The 26,090-nt window shown below is 42.8% G+C and overlaps 1 protein-coding gene across 1 annotated transcript; it reads right to left on the bottom strand.

The window, feature by feature from the left end:
- Window positions 1-23,160, bottom strand: LOC139442518 (E3 ubiquitin-protein ligase MIB2-like). Its single transcript, XM_071223334.1, has 19 exons — window positions 23,123-23,160; window positions 20,955-21,172; window positions 20,093-20,264; window positions 19,548-19,654; window positions 18,459-18,695; window positions 17,438-17,562; window positions 15,995-16,123; window positions 15,169-15,273; window positions 14,179-14,344; window positions 13,571-13,725; window positions 12,367-12,515; window positions 12,012-12,168; window positions 9,880-10,034; window positions 8,142-8,274; window positions 7,429-7,531; window positions 5,393-5,484; window positions 4,487-4,647; window positions 2,446-2,690; window positions 1-1,510 (listed from the first exon to the last, which is right to left on the bottom strand). Exons 2-19 carry the CDS (start codon window positions 21,154-21,156, stop codon window positions 1,473-1,475), a joined length of 2,631 nt encoding a protein of 876 aa, XP_071079435.1. The 5' UTR covers window positions 21,157-21,172; window positions 23,123-23,160; the 3' UTR covers window positions 1-1,472.
- Window positions 23,161-26,090: the final 2,930 nt, after the last annotated feature.

Raw genomic sequence — 26,090 nt, 5'->3', positions numbered from 1 at the left:
TTGATTTGAAGATGAGAATAACAATGATGACGATGATATTAGCTCTAACTAATGTACAAAATACAATGTCATAAAAAGTCGAAGTGGTTGTGACCAAAGTATTACATAGAGTGATGAGTAGGTCGAGACAAGCAGACTGTCGATGTTGGACCATGATGCCGACGGGAATTCTGCTTGGAGAGGCATCGTCTTAAACGACTTCTCGAGATAACAACGGAGTACGAGACAAGCAGACTGTCGATGTTGGACGATGATACCGACAGGAATTCTGCTTGGAGAGGCATGTCTTAAACGACATATCGAGATAACGGAGTACGAGACAAGCAGACTGTCGATGTTGGACCATGGTGCCAACAGGAATTCGACTTGGGTCATATACAATGGCGTCGTCTTAACCGATATATGGAGATAACCTATATGTAAGCAACCTATATGTTAGCACAGACTTTAACCTTGTTTCACACAGTTATTGTGTACACTCATATCATTGGTTATACCGTGTAGTTATATGTACATGCATTTTCAAAGAAATAAGTTTATTATTTGCCCGTGAAGAAATCCCTCGTTTAATAAACATACAGCTGTATCACACATTGTGTAATACCAAAGCGCGTGCTTATGTAATGTGAAAAATAAAATTTTACGAAAAAATATTGAAAACTCTCAACATCCCCGAGCTTATCGCTGAGATATCTTTTATGAAACAGACCCCTGAAGGTGGGCCATGGTATGGCATGAAATTAATAAGTATAAACTTTTGAGCTGTTTGAAGTATTATTCTGTTACACTCGTGAATGGTTCTGGTATCTGACAGATACCAGAACTACACACTCCTTTCATACATTTGGTATTCACGGGAGCTCGTTTAGTATTCTACATGTGTATGAACGCTGTTCAGAATACGACACTGCCAAAATGAAACAAAAGCTAATCGTTATAATTACAGTACTGATGGCATGCTACAACAACCACCCACGATGGACGTTTCATATGTACCCGAGTGAATAAAGCCACAAGTGTTAGTCTGGATATAATTTATGCTGTTTCAGACTTAGTCTGATCGTAATGACAAATTGTCTCCCATGACATCGAAATACGTTAATATTACAACGGTGGTGAAATACGGTACATACGTACAAAGACACTAACAAACATTGAAGAGCTGACTTCGGCTTTGAGGGTCAAATCTGTATGAACGTGGGACAAACGATAACTGAAGAATGCTCATGGCTGTCGTTGATCTGGGCACGTAGCCGATGGTTTGTGCGGCCTTGTTTATTATGTGTTTAATATTTGGTGAAAAAGCCGATGTGTGCGGCAGGAAAACATTCAACGTTAAAAGTAACTCACTATTAATCATGAACAACTTGACGGGACGCTAAGTTTCATGTTTTGCAAAAATATTGTTTTGTAAATTTCTGTTCTTCCATGGATGAATCTGTCTGGTTCTTTACTGTGGCACCGTCTACAGTTCACTGTACTTTACACGACTGATCTTTAAGTCCTGAACCTGGATAACAAAATAGACATGAGGTGGTGAGGTGAAATGAGGTTTAACGTCGCGTCCGAGATTATTGCACTTATATAGCGACGTGCATGTACGTATGTGTGTGTGTGTGTGTGTGTGTGTGTGTGTGTGTGTGTGAACCTGGATAACAAAATAGACATGAGGTGGTGAGGTGAAATGAGGTTTAACGTCGCGTCCGAGATTATTGCACTTATATAGCGACGTGCATGTACGTATGTGTGTGTGTGTGTGTGTGTGTGTGTGTGTGTGTGTGTGTGTGTGTGTGTGTGTGTGTGTGTGTGTGTGTGTGTGTGGCTGCTGGTTGTAGTCTGGAGTGATAGTGCTAGCCCACTGAGATACCATGCCGCAGTTTAACATGAATACCCCACTCAGACACAGTATACTGACTCCAAGCCGACCACTCCTTGTTTTAGCCCCTTAATGCCGAACGCCAGATAGGGCAAAAACAAGTACCATCTTTTCAGGTTTTTAGGTATGACGCGGGCGGGGTTCGAACCCTGGACCTTCCGCTCTCCGGGCGGACGATCTGTCACTAGTCCACGGAGGCGGTCAAAATAGACATGAAGTTCACATGATAACCAGTTATTAAAAAACGAAAGATATGTATTCCAACAAGTTGCTTGTTTGTTTGGGGGTATGTTTACTCGTAGACTGTTAAGACTCACCCTGAGACTGTTGCGACTCACCCAGGGACTGTTAAGACTCACCCTTAGACTGTTAACACTTAACCTGAGACTGTTAACACTCACCCTGAGACTGTTGAGACTCACCCAGGGACTGTTAAGACTCACCCTGAGACTGTTAACACTTACCCTGAGACTGTTGAGACTCACCCTGAGACTATTAACACTCTCCCTGAGACTGTTGAGACTCACACTGAGACTGTTGAGACTCACCCTGAGACTGTTAACACTCACCCTGAATCTCATCCACATCCTTGATGTCCTGTTTACAGGAGGGGCACTGCTTAACGGTCGCCACACACGCTCTGCACAAGAACCTGTGGCCACATGGCCTGAGTTGGATGTCCACTATTCTGGTCAAACAGTTGGAACAAGGAAGGGATAGAGTTGGTCCACCTGGCGTTGATGCTTCGTGTTGAGTAGACGTGCTCGTTGACGGGGACGCTGAAGCACCTGATGCTGACGAAGATGACTGTCCCCTAAAAAAACAACCTTATTACAGATACAACTTTTAAGAGAAATCTAAATCTTTGCAACAGGCTGTGGGGTTGCCTTGTGGTTAAAACATCGCCACACTGGAGATGCGGGCTTGATTCCCCCCTTAGATACAATGCGAGTAAATACAAGCGACGTCACACTGGAGATGCGGGCTTGATTCCCCCCTTAGATACAATGCGAGTAAATACAAGCGACCAAACCCACTCGATAGTAATAAAAAATACAATGTACCATATTTACTCATTTTTGGTGGGCCTGCCTTGATATTGCTGGAATATTGCTAAAATAGCGTGTAAAGTCCAACTCACGCAATCTCTCTGGTTGTGTAGACATTGTGTGTGCTTACTTTGATTATTCTCCAACCAACTGCAACCGACCGAAACTCGGGCGACCTCACCACCTACATCAACTAAACTCCCACTTCAGCACAGATGCACTGTTGTATGAAACCAGTATGCACAGTCAGCTACACTTCACATTACCGACACATCAATCACCATACACATGTCTGTGTAGATATCATTCGTACATGGCGGGAATACGTCTACCCATATATTTATACATATCTGAAAATGAATATTGGGGTTTAGAAAGAACGGAAAATAGACTACATATGAAATATATCGCCGCCATGTAAACATATACTACATATGAAATTTATCCCCGCCATGTAAAACAATAAATGGTTAATTGTGTATAGTAGACCATCGTCAATCCGGACAGACGTATTCCCAGTGAACTCGCCGGCTTCACAACTATGTAATATCTATTTGTCACCACTCGACCCTTTCCGTAACCGAAGACTCGTCCCCCTATCGATGATTGTTATGTGCGAAAATACGACAAACCAACCAGAATGCAATGCGCGTATGACTTCAAGTACTTCGGACAAAATGTTGATTTTACATATGTATTGCATTAAAAAATATACCCAAGATGCAGTTTAATGTGTTCAATGATACTGTATGATACTGTATGCCCCGATGTGTTTTAAATAACATCTGAAATATATATGATATATGGGGGAAATAATACGCAAAGAGTTAGACGGAACCCAGTCGCAAAAATGGTCACGAGAGGAGCACGAGTTGCTATTCGGCTTGTCCCGGAATAACACGAATGTCACGAATGTGTAATATCCTGAATGTTATATAAAGACCTCCAAAACAGCTAACGTCTGGAAAACTGTTTTTCCAGACTAACAGAGACTCACTGTACGGTTTCTGCAACAACACATGGTGATATGACAACATTCGATCCACACATCCACATCGCTCATATCCAGAGATGTAACATAACGCACTGAAAAGGGGGGCCATTGCTGACGTTTGTTTGACTTGTCTGTAGTTTGTACAGACCCTGTCCGCACCTCATGGCTCTAACGTTATGATTTACAAACACCAGGCCAGATACGACAGCCTTTCCCCTAAATTATTGGACCCGTGAAGATCCGGGGTAGAATAGATCTTCAGCACGCCAAGCTTGTCGCAAAAGGCGATTAACGGGATCGGGAGGTCGGGATCGCTGTGGTTGATACATGTCATCGTATCCCAATTGCGTGGATCGATGCTCACGATGTCAATCACTGGATTGTCTGGTCCAGACTCGATTATTTACAGACCGCCGTCATATAGCTGGAATATTGCTGAGTGCGACGTAAAGCATCAAACAAACAAACGTAATCAGATCACGAATATTTCGCACATCACAAGTCACAAGTCACAAATTAAAGTGTATGATACGGTACAATAATGTTAAATGTGCTAAATTGATGTACATCTGTTCCGTGAATGTTAACACGGCTGTCCTGATAGTTGAGTCGTCGTTACAGTCAAGGGCTGTTCTCCCCTGGGCGTTTCTTCTGTATATGTTCGCTCCTTTCTGTAAGAGGAGGCACGCTATTTTGATGCGCACCTTGCTTTCGTCAGGTCTCGGAACCTAAAACAACATGTATGAACCTCAATTCCATGGCTGTGTACCACAGTTCGTGTACCTGGCCAGTTCCACATCACTGTCCCAATTAATCCACCAGACTATTTCACCCGTTCAAAAGACTATTGTAACGGTTATGAGACTCCACGAACGTGTTAAAAGACTGCATTCACGATAAATACACAGCCTAAACCAGTTATCTGTTTATATGGAGTAACGGGAATGAGAGTAAAAAACATGGCGTATCCATGGGTAAAGTTTTTACATCAATTGGGATTTCCGAAAAGTAATGTGTTTTTTAAAAATTACACGCACCATGTAGTTTCGTTGCAATATCGTGAGCTGCAGTATTATGAATAACGCTCAGCGGAAAAGCCTGCCTACCCGACAATTTAATTTGGTATGCTTTACATAGACACAACTCCATACCCATAATTCTTTAATCCAAACTTATTATTACTTATTTATTCTAAACGCCCGAAACAGAACACGTAGCCTTTGATTTATGTTCTTGTAGTGAGTATGGTTTTACGCCGCTTTTAGCAATATTCCAGCAATATCACGGCGGGGGACACCAGAAATGGGCTTCACACATTGTAGCCATGTCGGGAATCGAACCCGGGTCTTCGGCGTGACGAGCGAACGCTTAAACCACTAGGCTACCCGACCGCCCCTTATGTTCTTGTAGGTACATGAGGTGTAACTGCCAAAGAATACGCCAAAGGCGCTGTATCTTGGTAACATGCCGTACCATAAGGAATCGAATAGCCGGGTCCCTCTGTGGACGGATGGTGAAGTGCAGAGGCGTGTCCCCTGCGTTGTCGGCGACACTGACATCAGCACCTAAGAGAAAGTAACGATGAGAAGATAATGTTGACAGAAATATTCACTGAGGTGTATAGTCCTAGTTCAAATGACGTCAATCTTTACCAACGACCGATCTGATCTTTGGTCTTCAAATGAATGAATGTACATTATGCCACGCCTGGTCTGGATATGCCGAGATGACCCTAGGTCCGACTGTGATATACTTTGATCTATACTGTAGGTCTGGCTGTGCTACACGTCTGTCTGGGTCTGGCTGTGCAACACGTCTGTCTGGGTCTGAGTGTGAAACACGTCTGTCTGGGTCTGAGTGTGAAACACTTCTATCTGGGTCTGGCTGTGCAACACTTCTATCTGGGTCTGAGTGTGCAACACTTCTATCTGGGTCTGAGTGTGCAACACTTCTATCTGGGTCTGAGTGTGCAACACGTCTTTCTGGGTCTGAGTGTGCAACACTTCTATCTCGGTCTGAGTGTGCAACACTTCTATCTCGGTCTGGGTGTGCAACACTTCTATCTGGGTCTGAGTGTGCAACACTTCTGTGTGGGTCTGAGTGTGCAACACTTGTATCTGGGTCTGAGTGTGCAACACTTCTATCTGGGTCTGAGTGTGCAACACTTCTTCCTAGGTCTGGCTGTGCAACACTTCTGTCTGGGTCTGAGTGTGCAACACTTTTATCTCGGTCTGGGTGTGCAACACTTCTATCTGGGTCTGAGTGTGCAACACTTCTATCTGAGTCTGGCTGTGCAACACTTCTGCCTAGGTCTGACTGTGCAACACTTCTACCTAGGTCTGTCTGTGCAACACTTCTACCTTGATCTGACTGTGCAACACTTCTACATAGGTCTGACTGTGCAACACTTCTACCTCGGTCTGACTGTGCAACACTTCTACCTAGGTCTGACTGTGCAACACTTCTACCTAGGTCTGATTGTGCAACACTTCTACCTAGGTCTGACTGTGCAACACCGTGCATGACTCTGGGCTGGGATTTATATAAGAGACAGATTATTCTATGCTTTAAAACACGCATATTTATCTCTGAAAGAAGGAGCCTGTTTCTGAGGGGGAAAACCTTAGGACAAATTTGTTTTCAAAACAAATCCTTTGCCCCCATCCCGTTCCCTCATACTATAAAATGGTCGCCCCTTATCAAAACATTATTTGTCTGGAACTAGTATAAGCCCCGTCTGTACATGGCAGTCATGTCACGTATATCCATACAGTAAATGTCACATATTTGTCAAGTTAAACATCACCCATGATAATGTATTTTATCATTTCAACAATCATGCACGTGTGACGGTGGCACGTGGTGTCCAAATGATGTACCATACATATATCACTCCCCATGTGATTTCGATTATGATTAATGCTTCATTAATAGGTGTTTTACTAGTCCCAGAAACAAAGTTAAGTCATCTTATTTGAAAGCGTATCTACAAAATAGAACATAAAATCAAAATGGAGCCAGAACAATGCTGAATGTCATTTTAGACTTGAGTTAAATTCATTTCTTAATTTCGTCTCTTGGGTCTGGGAGACATACTAGGAGTAGCACTACAGATGCATACAGAGTGTGAGACCCCTGTAGCTGGTGGTTCAAACTACTAAGTATTAGTGAGTGAGTAAGTGAGTCGGGTTAACGCCGCTTTTAACAGTATTCCAGTTATATCGAGGCGTGTCAGCTTAATGTGGGAGGAAAGCCCGAAGTGATTGCAGGTGTCAGACGTTTACCACTTCGGTGAAACCCACGAGCATGGGTATGGTGCTGACAAACCTAGAAACATAATTGGGGCGAACCCACAATCATAGGTTTCTGGCGTGCCCAAGGGACGCAACTCTGCACAGCGATTCGCGGCGCCTTAGACGACTGGGCCACCCGTGCCCCCACTAAGTATTAGTTTATACGATGTAAGTATTATTAATTACAGAACCAGCGGCATGATGTGTTTCAAATACCTTTCCTTAATAGTAGAGCCACAGTAGTGTCATACAGCCCCGAGCAGGCCAGAATTAGAGGTGTCACTCCATGAATGTTTTGTGCATTAACATTCGCCTTACCCTGAAAAACAAACATATCTGTTGCGAGTATTACCCTTCATTCTGTTTTTTTGTGATGCACGGAAGATGATATTGGCTTAGGGAGAAGGAATCTTGGTCGTGATGGAGGATACCAAGATAGGGTTTTACGTGTCTGATTGTGTCAGACATCCTCTATTGTCCAGGGATATCTCGCAAGTGACGTCATCATATATCTCCAGCTTATCACTGCATCAATCTCGCTGAAGAGAAAAACTATTTTTATCGGACTCCACACGAAGCTATTGTGACGTGGGTCTGGGGTATTAATCAAAATAGCAGGGACAATCGAGGATGTGTGAAATCTAGGACACGTATTAATACGCTTGTAGTGAGTGAGTACGGTTTTACACCGCTTTTAGCAACATTCCAGCAATATCACGGCGGGGGACACCAGAAATGGGCTTCACACATTGTACCAATGTCGGGAATCGAACCCGGGTCTTCGGCGTGACGAGCGAACGCTCTAACCACTAGGCTACCCGACCGCCCCTAATACGCTTGTAACCAAGCCAAACTATATGTAATGAAAAACAATGGAATAATACATCTTTAATAGAGTCCGTCATTTCTGTATTTAATCATCGTCTTACCTTTTCGATGAGAATAGTGGCACAGTCGGTGTGGCCATTGTTAGCAGCAATATGTAGCGCCGTGAACCTTGTATCCACCATCCCGAGGTCGACAACATCGAGTGGCGTCACGGCCATCACCCGTTGGAGAATTCTGTAATAACACACCAGAAGATGAAGCATGTATTCGACAGAAAACATTTTTGTTTGAAGCTGTCCCTATGGCACAATAATCACTTTTATTGTGAAGATCATTGTTATCGTAACAGGTAATCAAAAGGATAACTAGTATCAATTGAACGATATCCCGTAGAAAATAATAATGTGGGACATAATCTCAATATCAATGTTGATTTTGTTGATGGTTCTGTACTGCTGGACGATATAGAAATGAGTGTCAACCAAACGAAGTGCCAAATCAAATCGGCCTAGTTTTTGAAGGAGTGGCTATCTGAACGACCACTGCATCGAGTTTATGCGCAGTGGGGTGATCAGCAACCCTGCAGAGTCCTTCGCTGAATTCGGCTGGCCTGAAAAGTGAAACAGAAGGCTTTCTGTTTGATGCTCAGGAATAGTCACTTCCCACTCGAAACCGTCTATGTGTGATTTTGCATGAAAATGTAAATATAAAATGTGGATTATGCAATGAATTTACTGAGACAAAACATTGTCAGTGGATGCCCAGCTTTGGCACAAACATAGTATCTTAAGCGACATGATGGAGTGGATCGATCCTTTTATTACCGTCTTCGTCATGCTTGTGGTTTAAACACAGAGGTCCATCCATGGTACAACCCAGAATATGTAGAGGGCGTCAGGGAAAATGATAAATACGTTGGAATAGGCCCGTATATAGCCTCAGACGTATCCAGGCCAATAAACCTGATCTTGTCCTTTTTGATAAATCCAATAAAATAATGTTAATCATTGAATTTTTTTGTCCCCTTTGACACTAATGTGTTCGACAAAATTCAGGAAAAACATGGCAAATATGCGGAGCTCGCTTTCGAAATGTCACGCTTGCATCCCAAGTACCACGTTGTACGACTCCCCATTGTTCTCGGTGTCTTAGGTTTGGCTTCTTCGGGGGAGACCCATTCGTTGTCTGGGCTGCGTTTAGAGAGGGCAAGGGCCCTGAGCTAACCAGCCTGACTGTTCTAGGATATTCCAAACCCTCTTTGCTGCATTTATTTATTTATTTTAATCTGTGAATAATAAAAATATTTTTTTTATACTACTACTACTACTACTACTACTACTACTACTACTAGTAGTAGTACTACTACTACTACTACTACTACTACTACTACTACTACTACTACTACTATACAATACTTAAACTACACACAAGCGTTACATCATTATGACCTCGGCCAAAGTATCAGTGAGCAGTCGATTTCATTCTCACCAGTCTGACTGTTCTAGGATAATCCAAACCCTCTTTGCTGCATTTATTTATTTATTTTAACCTGTGAATAATAAAAATATTTTTTTTATACTACTACTACTACTACTAGTACTAGTACTAGTACTAGTACTACTACTACTACTACTACTACTACTACTACTATACAATACTTAAACACCACACAAGCGTTACATCATTATGACCTCGGCCAAAGTATCAGTGAGCACTCGATTTCATTCTCAGCTCCCTAGGGAGTATACAGCCTAAGCTGCCTGTACGAAGAAGGGTAACCCTTAAGCGTTTTGTATATATGCCCATTCAAAGCAGTAATTATCAAATGGATCAACCTACTCATAGTTCCCTGTCAGTGATGCCAACTGCAGGTTGTTGAAGTTGCTTTGGTTACATATTCTGTGATCAATATTTTCAGCTTTGAGCAGCAAAGACAGCAGGTCCTTTTTACCCATTCCTATCGCGACATGAATGGGTGTGTTTCCATTCTTGTCCTAGGAGAGAAAGAAAAGAGAAAGTGTTATAGTGGTAAAGCAGGACATGCTTACCCTTTTCGCGAACACCTGGTGTCATTATTGAGATTCAGTGATCCGTTCAAATAATTTTCACCACTATTTTGCCTTTTACCTCCAATGGCATTTGCTTCGGCAAGTGCTGGAGACATATTATTCTCTGGAGTTGATGGATTATTATCTACATCTTCCTTTAACGCCGCCCTCCGCAATATTCAAGCTATATGACGGCGGCCTGTAAAAACATCGAGTCTGGACCAGACAATCCAGTGATTGACAACATGAGCATCGATCCACGCAATTGGGATCGATGACATGCATCAACCAAGTCAGCGAGCCTGACTATCCGATCCCGTTAGTCGCCTCTTACGGCCAGCATGGGTTGCTGAAGACGTATTCTACCCCGGATCTTCACGAGCCTTGTATATACTAGTATTCAGTTGGCATACATTCTCAACGGTGGATCAATCTCATTATAGACCCATGGTTTACTCCAATATGATACCTCTCTGTTTGTCGCCGTGCTTGACACGGGTATCGTATCGGAGTAAACGATCTGGTTATAATAATATTGATCCACCTTTTTGGAATGTATGCCAACGGAATATGTCAATCGTTTATGATAGGTCCTACCGCATCCATTTTAATGAGACGAACATATAAATCATGCTTCAAGGAACTAGATATTCCCGGGGTCGCCTATGTAATACGCATCTTCAGGATTGAGACTGTCAAGCCTTTATCAGTCTATTTTTTACACTAGGTAGGGAGTAATTTTTGTTAAGGAGTTAGTATTTCACCTTATGGGGCATCGACGACACGCATTATGTGTTGTGTTAGCCAAAGAAAAGGCAATGGTTAATGTTGGTTTGTTGTCAGCAATATCAAACTGTATGACGGCGGTCTAATAATAAATAAGCCTTTATGTAAACCAATTTCAAAACCATCCGTAATCTATTTACCTTGGGAAATAGGCACAATATTTTTTAAACCGCGTTTAGCTCATTGACAAGCTCTCGCGAAAACGTATTTTGAAGGACAAGCTACGAACTGAAAAGAATAATAATTAGTCTCAGATATTCCCAAAACTGACTCCATAGTTTGGTTGGTTGGTTGGTTGTTTTACGCCGCACTCAATCCCGTTAGTCGCCTCTTACCACTAGCAATGAAGGTCAATGAACATAAGATGACTTTGGTACTGATATTAATCCTTGCTAACCTCAAACAAGGACGACTCGAATGCCAGTGTTAAGGATTTCTACATAATCGATCGCAATCAGGTCATGGTTTGGTTTGGTTTGTTGTTTAACGCCGCACTCAGGAATATTCAAGCTATATGACGGCGGTCTGTAAATAATCGAGTCTGGACCAGGCAATCCATTGATTAATATCATGAGCATCGATCCACGCAATTGGGATCGATGACACGCATCAACCAAGTCAGCGAGCCTGACCACCCGATCCCGCTGGTCGCATTTTACGACAAGCATAGTCACCTTTTACGGCAAGCATGGGTTGCTGAAGACCTATTCTACCCCGGAATCTTCACGGGCCCAATCAGGTCATGGAAGTCGATCGCGTTCCGATCACGATGAGGTTGGAACACAATATATACGTCGAGGAGATTGGTTACGGAAACGAACGCTATTCTGACGCGACGGGACCGTGATGAGGTTGGAACACAATATATATCTTGAGGAGATTGGTTACGGGAACGGACGCTTTTCTGACGCGACGGGAACGCGATGAAGTTGGAACACAGTATAATATATGTCGAAGAGATGGTAACGGGAACGGACGCTATTCTGAAGCGACGGGATCGCGATCGAGGTGAAGTCAAATTTGAAGTGTAGTGCATCATCAATGAGACTGAAATAATTAGTAGTGCATCAGCATTGGATGGATAAAGGGCTTTCACAGCGTCCTTACTAACAAACTGAGATGCGTGTTTCAGTTTACCCGAATGTTGACATCTGCTTTCCTCTCCACCAGGAGACTGACGTGTTTCGTCCCTTTATTTATGACAGTCATGTGTAACGGAGTGATGCCTTGCTGACCCGCCAGGTTCACGTCACTGCCTCGCGCCAACAAGATCTCGAGGACATCATCTGCGTCTCTGCAGGAGTAAATGTTTAATGTAATATTCTGGACCTGATCTGACCTGAGACACATGTTGCCGTAGGTTCAAATAAAATACCCAGGTTTCAAATACTCCAAATACGCATATCGGAAAAGGCAATACGTTTATCCCTAAAATTCACCACTGGTATTCGCCACAGACCAATACATAAGGTGTAGCGCAGTGGGCTTTTACCTGAAGAGGGCGTGTAACAATGGCGTCTGTTGTCCCACATCCTTCTGGTTGATGTCCACTCCTTCATCCAACAATTGCTTCACGACATCGACAACGCCGGCGGAGCAGGCGAGAATCAGGGGCGTTATTCCATGATGAATGATATTTTTCTAATTGGAAGGAAAAAAACAACAATGATCAAAATAAAAATTCTGTTTTTGGTCCTGAAAGGAAAGACACCTGCTTGTTCGAGACAAATAAACACTATGTTTACATTAAAAAACTTGATACATGTTGATTTCATTTGTCATTACAATGTAGATGCGGTCTGTATTAGATCGATGCCCACCACGTTACATGATGACAGAAGGAACCGTTTTGTGACGCGATAAGAGCATTCATTGTGGTAAAATTATACTAACTGACAGAAAATGCACGACGTCGTTCAACCTCTCAATTATTTCCATGCGGAAGAAGCCGCGCAGCCTTATGAAAATTGACAGTCTTCGTAAAGAAGCTATAGTATTTCCTCTATTAGATGCCCGGGCGTCTATTAATTACGTACAAGCCGTTGACCCGACGTCTATGAGAGGCGTCTAATCTGTTTCATGCTGGCACAATGGCAATTCACTACCTCACTGAATCCCACATTCTACAGGCATACACAGGTTACACTTGCAGGAAACAGTTATTATTGTGTGAAGGGAGTTATCATTACATCACGTAATTAAATGTCATAGGGATAATTAATTTCATCAAACGATGGCCCCGACGTCTGATGGAGGCCCGGCTTCTATTTTAGTGATTTAAGTTTTTCCCAAATAAAGTTAAAAATAAAACTTTAATAAAATAAAATAACTGGTACTAAACATCTGACACACAATATTGGGGATTGTTCTTAACCTGACATTTTAGAATAGAAAATGAGGAAGAGGGGTTGGAAACCTTTATAATACAAGATATGTTTCATCTTTTCTGTAATCATTTTAATTCCAAACAAGGGGAGTCATTTGAACCCAGTGGGGGAGTTAGCTGAACTAGAGGGAGTGTTTTGAGCCTGGCTAGGGGAGTCATGTGGGGGCCTAGGTCCATATGAGTCAAGATTCAAATTTAGGGGGAGTCGTTTGAGCCTAGTGCACCGGCGTCAATTAGAGGCTGGCGTGTTTTAGATCCTCGACGTCAAATAGAGGAAATACGGTATTAATTTTTTAGAGCCTGCACTTACCAGTCTCTCATCCAACTTAAAAATCATCATGAAGAGGCTGAAGTTCTGTTTGGAAAAAGCATCAAACATGCCGTTTGCCTTTGCAATCAGGCCTTCGTCTGTCGTGGGGCTACCGTCCACCATGGTGGGTAGGAACACATCAGGGCTGGAGTCACCTGAAATCATATCGCACCTGTTCACCATAATTTGTTAAAATTTCAGTAAAGCTTCATTAACTCGCACTCCTTCAATCGATAGAGACAGAGTAACTTCAAGTAGAATCACCTGAGGGACTAAGGTTTAGTTGTCTCAAAGTGCGGATAACTCGATATACTGTCAATGCTTCCCAAGACTTCAAGTTTCTTTGTAATAAATATTACATAAACCGGACTATAAAAGGTGACTACATGTTTTGAACCTTTAACGCTGTTTTATAACTTGCAAATGCTCGCTGACTTGGCTGATGCATGCCATCGTATCCCAATTTCGTAGATCGATGCTCATGATATCAATCACTGGATTGTCTGGTTACAGACCGCCGTAGTATAGCTGGAATATAGCTGAGTGCGGCGTTAAACAACAAAAACAAACAAAATCTATCTTAAGTCTTGAGGTTATCTTATGGTAACCTATCAATGTGCTGTGTCCATCATCCAGCTCTTCCAGGTTGTCCTCTCGCTGTGGTTGGACTCGACTGCAGCAGGCAGGACTGAAGTGCCACACAACTCTGCCGAAACTGACCACTACATCACCGAGTGGGTTGACCGCACGGACCTTTCCAACCTTGCCAAGTGTCTGAATGACCGTAAGATTCAATTTAGCAAATTGTGAAGTGTGTGAGTTTAGGTTGAATGAATTCAATCATAGAAGTCACGAAACGGTCATGCAAATATTTCTCATCATTGTGCAGGTTATGAAACATGTAACATGTGAACGATTTCAGCCCGTAAGTGGGGGTGAGGTGATCTTTTTGCTCAATGTCTGAATGACCGTAAGATTCAGTTTAGCAAATTGTGAAGTGAGTGAGTTTAGGTTCAATGAATTCAATCATAGAAGTCACGAAACGGTCATACAAATATTTCAAATCGTTGTGCAGGTAATGACACATGTTACGTTTGAGTGAGTGAGTATGGTTTTACGCCGCTTTTAGCAATATTCCAGCAATATCACGGCGGGGACACCAGAAATGAGCTTCACACATTGTACCCATGTCGGGAATCGAACCCGGGTCTTCGACGTGACGAGCGAACGCTTTAACCACTAGGCTACCCGACCGCTCCTGTTACGTTTGAACGATTTCAGGCCCGTAAGTGAGGAAGAGGTGTTTTTTTGCCCAATGTCTGATTTTGTATCTGTTTTAATCCGGTATTATCCGGATATGAATGCCAGGATGTCCGGATTTGAGGATGAGTTATCTTTTCTTATTGGAACGTTGCCAACATGGCAAACAAAAGCTATCATAGACTTACGGCGTCAGCTTTATGATAAAAGGAAGTACAATGCGACACCTCTGGTTGAAGGTATATGTCAACATCAGTACTTACCAAATGCAGAGATAGATTTAACATATTTAAACGGTATTGGTGTGCTTTTGAGGAAAGTAGGTGTTGTAGACCCACCATTGACATAATGGGGCTGTATCCACCATGGCCCAATTGAAGTCGTCTCATTTCATTGACATCTTCAATGATCCGCACACTATCGCCTTCCTTGATGGTGTCAATCTGTATACAAAGTGTCGAAAGATTAAAGGATGAGCTTGGTAAAAAGCTAATTTAAACAGTATCATGTCATCTTGTCGGCGTAATGTGGGGACGACTCGGTTCAGTTCTCATATTATCAACTACTGGTTTGTCTGACGCGTATCCGACCCGTGAAGATCCGGGGTAGAATAGGTCTTCAGCAACCGATGCTTGCCATCAAAGGCGACAATGCTGGTCGTAGGAGGCGACTAACGGGATCGGTGGTCAGGCTCGCTGACTAGGTTGATGCATGTCATTGATCCCAATTGCATAGATCGATGTTCATGATGTCAATCACTGGATTGTCAGGTCCAGATTCGATTATGTACAGACCGCCGTCATATAGCTGTGATATTGCCGAGTGCAGCGTTAAACAAACAAACAGTTCTAACGCGTATCCAATTAATTACTACGACAGTCGTCCACGCCAGCTCTATAGGTGTGTTGTCACCAGGACGCCTAAAGTTGTACTGCAGGCGATACTGTTGTTTCCCCATACCGGAGAAGGAGTGTGTCTCAGTAGCGAATAGGTGAGGTGAGGTGAAATTGGATCGAACCCCGGACCTTCCGCTCTCCGGGCGGACGCTCTACCACTAGGCCACGAAAGCGGTTCAGTAGCGAATAGACAATGACTAGAGTGAGTGAATGAGTTTTCATTTTACATGATGATTATCATATTTCCTGGAGCGAGTTTATACGCTACCTTTTTCAACGCCTTTTCATTAATGATATGCGTTCCAATTTCCAACAGTCCTCTGATTGGCCACTGGAACGCCACCTCCACTTGGCCTGGCTTCTTGCAGCCTTTCACAGTTCCCAACATCGGCAAACACTGTGTACACCGGGAACATGGCCATTAGCGTCAGTATACTACCATTTGAAACTATTTGAATTTGATGTGTGTCAAGGCGTAATTGAAATTGCTAGATAAGTTTCTGTGAAGAAAGGAGAGGACAGGGTACAGTAAGGTCCTTCTTCGGCCTACAGTATCTGCCTCATCTGAGGAATGAGCTACGCTATCAGAAATCATTATATAACTTGTGCAATTTGTGTATTCAACAGGTGTGTGTCTTGGACTTATAACACTAAATGCACAGTTGCCGCTAAAATGTTTTAAAACAACTTATGTTAGAGGTTTTCTAAAATAATACTTGAACACGAAAAAGTCTTTTTTCAGGCGTTGTAGATGGAGACAACACAAACATGGGGTAAAAGTCTCCCTCATTCCTTTGAAAAATCTGATAGTTTCAGTCATAGCCATTCATATGTACTTGGCGATGCCAAAAAGTCCGAAACGAGCAAGTCCAAGAAAATTAAAGGCTAGATGTCATGTATTTAGATATAGTATTTAGATAGAACAATAAAAGTGTTCGGAACTTACAAATTTGATATTTGCAGTGGGTCAAGAATGCCCTTATCCTAATTTGTGGCATGATGAAGTAACTGAAAATGTATTTCTGTAGTTTTTATCTTCGTGACGATTAACTGGATAGCTTGCAGCTTGACCTTCTTTAAGATATTACTTAGTTTGCGGATCCACGCGGCCCCGTCAAGTAATGTTAATGCCACGAATAGTATGAGAGCCTATAGAAACATACGTCGAAAACAATTCTAAATCTGTTAAAGTATGGGACCAACATTATGTCTATTCATGTGATCATATTAATTATACAGATTAGATTGATGCCAATATATGAGGTGAGGTGAGGTGAAATTGGGTTTAACGTCGCGTCCAAGATTATTGCACTTATATAGCGTGTGTGTGTGTGTGTGTGTGTGTGTGTGTGTGTGTGTGTGTGTAGCTGCTTGTACTTGTCCGGACTGATGCCGATTTATAGTACTAGCTATATGAATACCCCACTCAGACACAGAATACTGACTCCGAGCCGACCAGTCCTTGTTTTAGCCCCTTAATGCCGAGCGCCAGACATGGTAACAACAAGTACCATCTTTTAAAGTCTCTTGGTATGACGCGGGCGGGGATCGAACCCCGGACCTTCCGCTCTCCGGGCGGACGCTCTACCACAAGAGCACGGAGGCGGTCGCCAATATATGAATAGACATGGTGTACTGTTTATCAATGGGATGTCTGCTACAGTTACCCTAGTCTAACAGAAAAATGGTTATAAGGATGATGTTGAAACACCTGGAGAACATGGGGATCCCAATGGCTGATGTTCTGTTGAAGCTGTTGTAGTTCCTCCACGGTCACACGGATACACACCCGGTCCCCCGGGGACAGCTGGGACCGTTGGGCAGACTGTGGCTGTTCTTAATGAAGAAAGGTGTTGGTGCTAGTACAGTAAACTACGGTTATAACGAACTCAAAGGGGCCACTAGTTCGTAATAACCGTAGTTTGTTATAAGCGTATATACAGCATCTATGCAACAAATGGTCGGGACTAAAAAATAAGTTCGTTATATCGGTCAGTTCGTTATAAGCGTGTTCGTTATAAACGTAGTTTACTGTAATACGAATGGATCGGTAGAAATATTAAACCATACAACATGGCTATGTACGAATATCTGATTCCTGTGATGAAACTGAGTAAGTTTTACACCGTCATTAGAATTATACCAACAACATCAAATATGTCTCATTTTTGGAATCGAACACTTCGGCGAGACGCGCCAACCCTCTAACAACTGGGCTACCCCACCGTCCCTTCTGCGATAAGAACTACGGAGGCGACTTTTCTACGTACAGAAAACATATATTAATTCCCTTCCTCTTTGTTGGATATATTATCACTGACTACGGGAACGAGTGGCCCAGTGGTCTCAATCACCGCGTCATTTTACAAATGTACCAGGATCCGCTGGTTGTGGGTTCGGTTTTGTCCGTGCGTGCATTGATGTGGACGTTTCTACAAAATAAGCTGATACCACCCGATATAACAACTCTACATTTGAGTGAGTGAGTGAGTTTGGTTTTACGCCGCTTTTAGCAATATTCCAGCAATATCACGGCGGGGGACACCAGAAATGGGCTTCACACATTGTAGCCAGTACATTGATCTTCGGCGTGACGAGCGAACGCTTTAACCACTAGGCTACCCGACCGCCCCCTCTACATTTGAAAGCCGCGTTAGATATGTTTCATGTGTTAGAGTTCAGGTATTGATATCTCGTTTTTTTATATCAAATAAAACAATATATATCTATACCATTCTTTGCGCCATGTGTTGCTGCACTTTCGGACCCGGTGAATAATCGTAAATGATCCCTGTAGTAAAACGTCCCTGGAAACTCTGTGACAGCCTTGACCTCCACCTTGCTCTCATGTCCAGCTCGGTACGACCCAGTGTTGCCGCAGTTCCACTCCACTTTCACCATGCTCCTAAATGAGGTTCCACTCGGGTGGTCCTCAACACACTTCACTTCACCTTCAGCGTCTTTTCCGCCTGCGACATCAAAATTGTATCATGTCGGTCATATGATCCGGTCATACATTGAAGCACGGCTCGTGGGACACAACTCTTGATATTTGTATGAGCAAACCACCGTCAAGTTTTGAGTCGTTTATTTTCGGAATATTTAGATATAAGGCGTTTAAAACTACATACTCTGCAAATGAAGAATTGTTTCCAAGAGACCAGAAAAAGACCTTAAAGAAGAATTAACTCCCGCAAAGTATACAGAGGAATGGGTTTTTTTAAATACTAGTAACTCACTCACGATTGTAAGACTCTAAAGTGTGCCAAACTAAGGATACACGTAATTTCAGCAATTATCATTTTGATATGTACTACTCAAAAGAAGTTGAAGAACACCCGATTTTTTCAAATGACTATAGTTGATCTGTCATGTCTGGTGCAACACACAACCTTGCGAGTGTTCTGTAGGGGCACAGGTGGCCCATTCGTCCAAGGCGACGCGATTCGCTGTGCAGAGTTGCGTCCCTTGGACACGCCAATACCCATGATTGTGGGTCATTAGGAAGTTGGATATTTAGAAAAAAAGGGTAACTAATTAAAGAATATACCCTTCGCATCCCGGCGTGTCATATCCGGGACACCAATACCCATGATTGTGGGTTCGAATCCCGGTTCGCCCCGATTGTTTCTAAGTTTGTCAGCACCATACCCGTGCTCGTGGGTTTCACCGAAGTGGTAAACGTCTGAGACCTGCAGAATTTCGGGCTTTCCTCCCACATTAAGCTGACACGCCGTGATATAACTGGAATAATGTTCAAAGCGGCGTTAACCTCAACTAACTCACTCACTTTTTCAGTAGTATTTATAAATGCAGTTTACCATCTTCATCTTTCGATGACCAGTTAATTCCCCGCGCAACCCTTGCTCTCGGGAATAAGCCCATGGCTTGTATTCGAACACCTTTTCTCCGTGGGGGGACACTGACACTAGAACATAAAACCAAGTGAGAGGAAATAATATTGTTGTGGCCTTATGAAGCATATCACAACACTTTTGTGAAGATCGTCCCAATTTGTCCTGGTCCACGTTTCACAAAGGCCTCACTATGACCTCCTAAACCTCGTCTCTTAAATCTTCGTGCCGTTTCAAACAGACCTAACTTTACACCACATCGTAAACAACCTCATTACATACGACCGACATGGGTACAATGTGTGAAGCCCATTTCTGGTGTCCCCCGCCGTGATATTGCTTGAATATTGCTAAAAGCGGCGTAAAACCATACTCACTCACTCACTCACTCACTCATTACCTACGATAGGTTCGAGGTACTTGTAACTAGATTATCTTCATAATATATATTGCGGTCATTAGGAAGTTGGATATGTAAAAACAAAAATGTGCGACTAGTTAAAGAATATTACCCTTCGCATCCCGGCGTGTCATATCTGACGAAGTCATGAGCGATATCATGTTCAGCGTTCCCATAGCACACACTGCACAGGTTGCACGTTTTGCACGTGCTGCACGCCCAGCGTGTTCCTGCTATTCCGAATACGTCACATCCGTTACAAAGAATTCCAGTATGTTGAAGTCCTGGAAAGTACGTGAAAAGCAAAACCGACAATATAGCCATGGGACATATATTTCCTCTTTACACCACATAAAATAAGATAGAGGAAGTTGTTACATTCTTTTAATTTTGGGTCTAATGAGTATTTCAATTTTTCGCTTTTTTATATGAAAACTAATCTTTTGCAGATGTGATGACAAATACGATAGTTTCTTTTTATTCAGTTCTATATATGAAGGAAAGCATGTTGACCACAATAAATATTTCAACCTTCAAAACATGTAAGGAAGATAATTTATGGACGTCAACTTCTTTGCTATGAGGAAGACAACGCTTCGGAGTATATGCTTACTCCTTCATCAGGTGAATGAATGCCATGAGGCTTTTGTTGTTCTTACATGTACATATATATGCTTTCTGCCTCATATCATTCATTCAACTGATGAAGGAGTAAGCAAATACTCCGAAACGTTGTGTTCCTCATTATAAAGAAGTTGACATCCATAACTTCTCTTCCTCATGTGTATCACTTCTAAATGCCTTTCAAATGCTTGATTCAAAACATATGCTTTAAATCTTACACGCGTTTGCATACACATACATATATAGCCACAGTATCCCTATTAGACTAGATTCAATTCACAGGGAAAATAATTAAAACATACTTTGGAATGATATATTAGATGACACATGTGGTGCAACCATTATCTCACCTGTGGGCCCAGTGTCGAACACAAGCAAGTCGTGTTTCCCATGTGTTCCATAGCGATATGTACCACTGTTTCCATTGTCCCATAGCACTTCGCAGGTTGGCTCGCCTCCTACACTGACAACAGTCCCGAGGTGACCTTCACCTCCGTCACTGTCACCTCCTGACCAATCAGGGCCACGTAGTACCCGTGTTCCGATATCCATGTTGACCGCAGTTACCCTTGTGAAAGAGTGAGTGAGTGAGTGAGTGAGTTGGGTTTAACGCCGCTTTTAACAGTATTCCAGTCATATCACGGCGTGTCAGCTTAATGTGGGAGGAAAGCCCGAAGTGATGCATGTCTCTGACGTTTACCACTTCGGTGAAACCCACGAGCACGGGTATGGTGCTGACAAACCTAGAAACATAATCGGGGCGAACCGGGATTGGAAACCCACAATCATCGGTCCCCCCCCCCCCCCCCCCCCTTATGAAAGAATCATCATCATCATCATCATCAACACCACCATCATCATCATCATCATTACTTTAACACTACAATTACCTTTATTATCATTATTTATAGATTAAAAATTAAAAAAGGCAGCAAAAGGGGGTTTGGGTGATCCTGACAAAGTCAGGCTGGTTAGGCTCATCACCAGCTCAGGGACCTTGCCCCCTCTACACGCAGCCCAGACAGAGAATGGGACTTCTCCCATGAAGCGCTCTCTTGTCACACCCACCCAGAACTTTTCGGTGAATGTGACAACACTGCCTTCTGCATTACCCAGATTGTCAGAAGGGCTGTATTCCTGGCAGTAAACCCGGGTACTCTCCCAGTCAACAGATTGGGAGGTACCAAACCTAAGGGACCGAGAACAATGGGGAGTCGGACAACTTGGCACCTTCTTCTTCTTCTCCTCGATTATCATTAAAGTTGTTGTCCAAATCCATCGGATAGCCTAGTGGTTAAAGCGTTCGCTCGTCACGCCGAAGACCCGGGTTCGATTCCCGACATGGGTACAATGTGTGAAGCCCATTTCTGGTGCCCCCCCCCCGTGATATTGCTGCAATATTGCTAAAAGCGGAGTAAAACCATACTCACTCACTCACTCCAAATCCATACCACAACACGATTGCAAGTTTAACCAAGGAGGTTTAACATATATATTTTACTACCTTATACTACCTTTTCGACCCCCCCAAACAAACAAAACGCTTATAATTAATATCAGGATACAGAGGAGAACTGTCAAAAAGATCTCGACCCGCAACCGCAACCGTAACACAAAGTACTTCGTCCATAAGGTTCAAGGTTCGTACCACTCGGCCACACAGTACAGTACCTACTCTTGCATTCAGAATATGGACAGTCAGTTTCCACACTCTCGCATTCAGAATCCTTCAAACAGGCCGATTACACTCACTGTCGTAAGATTGGGTAACGCGTAATTTGATCGATAACCTTTTTTTTCTAAATTTAAACGTGACACGATAGATAGTCACAGATAAGCAACTATCGTTTTGTCAGCCCACTCCTCTCTTTCTCTCTCTCTCATTGTGTACAATTTCAACCTAATGTGTCTTGGTGTGTATGAAACACATTCATGAACACATGAATTTGTGAAATATTAGTCACATACGTTCATGTCCGGAAGAGGTTTCCATAGCGCAACAGATGAAGCCATTAAAGCAATATACATAGTCGTGACCAGTAGTGGAGGGTCATAGGTCATAGTTAGTCACGTGATACAAGAATGTGTAACAAAGATTACCTAACCGTGTTATCATAGATCGCAATGACACAACACTACAAGAATATCTGCACACAATGCACCAGCGATCAAATGACGTCACCTTAACATGTATCTCTGTATATCATGAGCTGACAAGCATATGTCCACAATACAGGGAACGATGCAGATATCCGTACCAGTTACCACATAAATGGTTCACATTGGACATAGCATAAACATCGACCTGTTACATATGCTATAACATAATTCTCACCAAGTACAGTGTAATTATTGAATATATGTGACTTATTATGTGACAAACTTCCTGCTTCGTCCGAGTACTTCTATTTAAATATATATGCAGGTAACCCTGCAAGATCAGCGTCATACTGTGCGACAACACTACACATTATGAAGGCTAAGTTTGTTTCAAGATCATGGCTAGACAACCACCTACCTCCTTCAAACAGGCCAATTGATCTGACTGTCGTGAGAATGTGAAACGCTTATATGAATGGTCTAAATTTAGACATGACACGACAGTCTAAGGGAAGCAACTTTCGGTTTGTATTCTCGGGAACGGGAAATGATAGGGCGAAGCCGAATTGAATCAATGAAGAGGAATAGTCAGCATTATTTAGATCTTCATTCCCCCCTCGTTAAGATCTAATAATAACACCGCCAAATGCTACCTGATATTAGACGGGTAGATGTTTCATGTCAGTGGTCTAAAACATTAGCATGGCCCCATTCGTTCATTACGATAGAACCGTTCATGATAAGATGACATGCTTCCAGTTCTTGTTGTTATGACGTATACGTTTTAATGTTTAAATTTAAAGCAACAAATTGATTTTAATAATTAACTTTTTTTATTCATTCATAAACTTTACGTCGAAGCTAATGGCTGTTCATTGTTGTGACAATATCCTGCCCCGTTATATATTAGTTTAGATTAATGTACAGTAAACTACGGTTATAACGAACATGCTTATAACGAACTGACGGATATAACGATCTTCCTTTTTTGGTCCCGACTATTTGCTGTAGTTATGCTGTATATATGCTTAAAACGAACTACGGTTATAACGAACTAAAATTAGTAGTCCCCCTGAGTTCGTTATAACCGTAGTTTACTGTATATCTCGATATAGCATTATTGCTTTAGGTTTATATATCCGGAACACATCTATCAATATCTCCGCGTATGATTTAAAACTTGTCGGTGTTTGTCGAGGATTTAATCCAATTAAATTATCTGACTTAAATTAATAGCTCCCTAATATGAGCTATAATTACACTTAACACACTTTATACGCATATATATCCCTAAGAGGTGAATAGTTACTCTATATTCTCTTCTGGGGCATTTTGGTTGACGAGTGAGTGGGGTCTGTTTAACGCCGCTTTGAACAGCATTCCAGTTATAGCACGGTGTCAACTGAATGTGGAAGGGAAATCCGAAGTGATTCAGGTCAGGGACGTTTGTCATATTGGAGAAACCCAAGAACACGGGTATGTGCTTGTTAGAAACATAATAGTGGGCCACCGGGGTTCGAACCCACAATCATATGTTCCCGTCATGCTCAAGGGAAGCAATTCTGCATAGAGATGGGTGATGGAGATGGTTTTACCCCTGGCTATTGCAGTGCTTATCCTATTGGTGATTAAGGAATGTGTTTTTATCCTTCTTGTGATTGAGGAATATGTTTGTTATCCTCTTGGTGATTGAGAAATGTGTTTGTTATCCTCTTGGTGATTGGGGAATATGTTTGTTATCCTCTTGGTGATTGGGGAATGTGTTTGTTATCCTCTGGGTGATTGAAGAATGTGTTTGTTATTCTCTGGGTGACTGAAGAATGTGTTTGTTATTCTCAGGGTGATTGAAGAATGTGTTTGTTATTCTCAGGGTGATTGAAGAATTTATTTATTATCCTCTGGGTGATATAAGAATTTGTTTATTATCCTCTGGGTGTTTGATGAGGAGCATGTTTGTTAGCCTTTTGGTAATTTAAGAAATTGTTATCCTCTTAGTGATTAAGGAATGTGTTTGTTTTCCTCTTGGTGACTGAATCATTTGTTTGTTATTCTCTTGGTGATTGAGCAAAGTGTTCTGCTGGGTGAATATGGAATTTGTAAACCTCTCGTTTGTTGACGACGTTGCTTGTTATTTTAAACAAAAATTGTTATGTGGATAATTTAGGAATCTGTTATCCTTGTTATTTTTAACATAAGCTTTAGTGGTCCTCTGTTGTGACTGGCGATAGTTTAATCCTCTGGGTGATTATGTAATTTGTTATCTTGTGTGTAATTTAGGAATTGGTCATCCTCAGAGTTATTTAAGATTTTTTTTTAATTCGTTCAATGACCATCACATAAACAATTCCCTTCCCTTGATTTACCCATCTGAACAGGAAATATAGGACACCAATGAGGTCTCATCTTTTATATATTTAGATCGGAGCACAGATTAACAATAATAGTCAACTGTCCCTTTATGTCGAACAATACCCCAGCAGCACCAGTCTATGTGTTTACATTTAAAAACTTTTGAGGCACAATCGAGCAGGCTCTTTCCACACAGATTTCAAAGAGCGCACCACTGATGCACGATGCATGGGAGAGAGTCGGGACAGGTATATGCACGCCACAGATGCAAGATGCATGGGAGAGAGTCGGGACAGGGATGCACGCCAGAGATGCACGATGCATGGGAGGGAGCCAGGACAGTGATGCACGCCACAGATGCACGATGCATGGGAGAGAGTCGGGTCAGGAATGCACGCCACAGATGCACGATGCATGGGAGAGAGCCAGGACAGGGATGCACGCCACAGATGCACGATGCATGGGAGAGAGTCGGGACAGGGATGCACGCCACAGATGCACGATGCATGAGAGAGAGTCGGGACAGGGATGCACGCCACAGATGCACGATGCATGGGAGAGAGTCGGGACAGGGATGCACGCCACAGATGCACGATGCATGGGAGAGAGCCAGGACAGGGATGCACGCCACAGATGCACGATGCATGGGAGAGAGCCGGGACAGGGATGCACGCCACAGATGCACGATGCATGGGAGAGAGTCGGGACAGGGATGCACGCCACAGATGCACGATGCATGGGAGAGAGTCGGGACAGGGATGCACGCCACAGATGAACGATGCATGGGAGAGAGTCGGGACAGGGATGCACGCCAGAGATGCACGATGCATGGGAGAGAGCCGGGACAGGGATGCACGCCACAGTTGCACGATGCATGGGCGAGAGCCGGGACAGGGATGCACGCCACAGTTGCACGATGCATGGATTGGCTGGTCCAGACTCGATTATTTACAGACCGCCGTCAAATAGCTGGAATATTGCTGAGTGCGACGTTAAAACAGCAAACAAAAGATATGATATGGTCATCTCATAGTCAC

The sequence above is a fragment of the Haliotis cracherodii genome, unplaced genomic scaffold, assembly GCF_022045235.1.
Source record: "Haliotis cracherodii isolate W230 unplaced genomic scaffold, xgHalCrac1.p SCAF_5, whole genome shotgun sequence".
In the NCBI taxonomy this organism is placed as follows: Eukaryota; Metazoa; Mollusca; class Gastropoda; order Lepetellida; family Haliotidae; genus Haliotis; species Haliotis cracherodii.
Note: the sequence above shows the minus strand (reverse complement) of the source record. Positions and strands in the feature narration are given on the sequence as shown.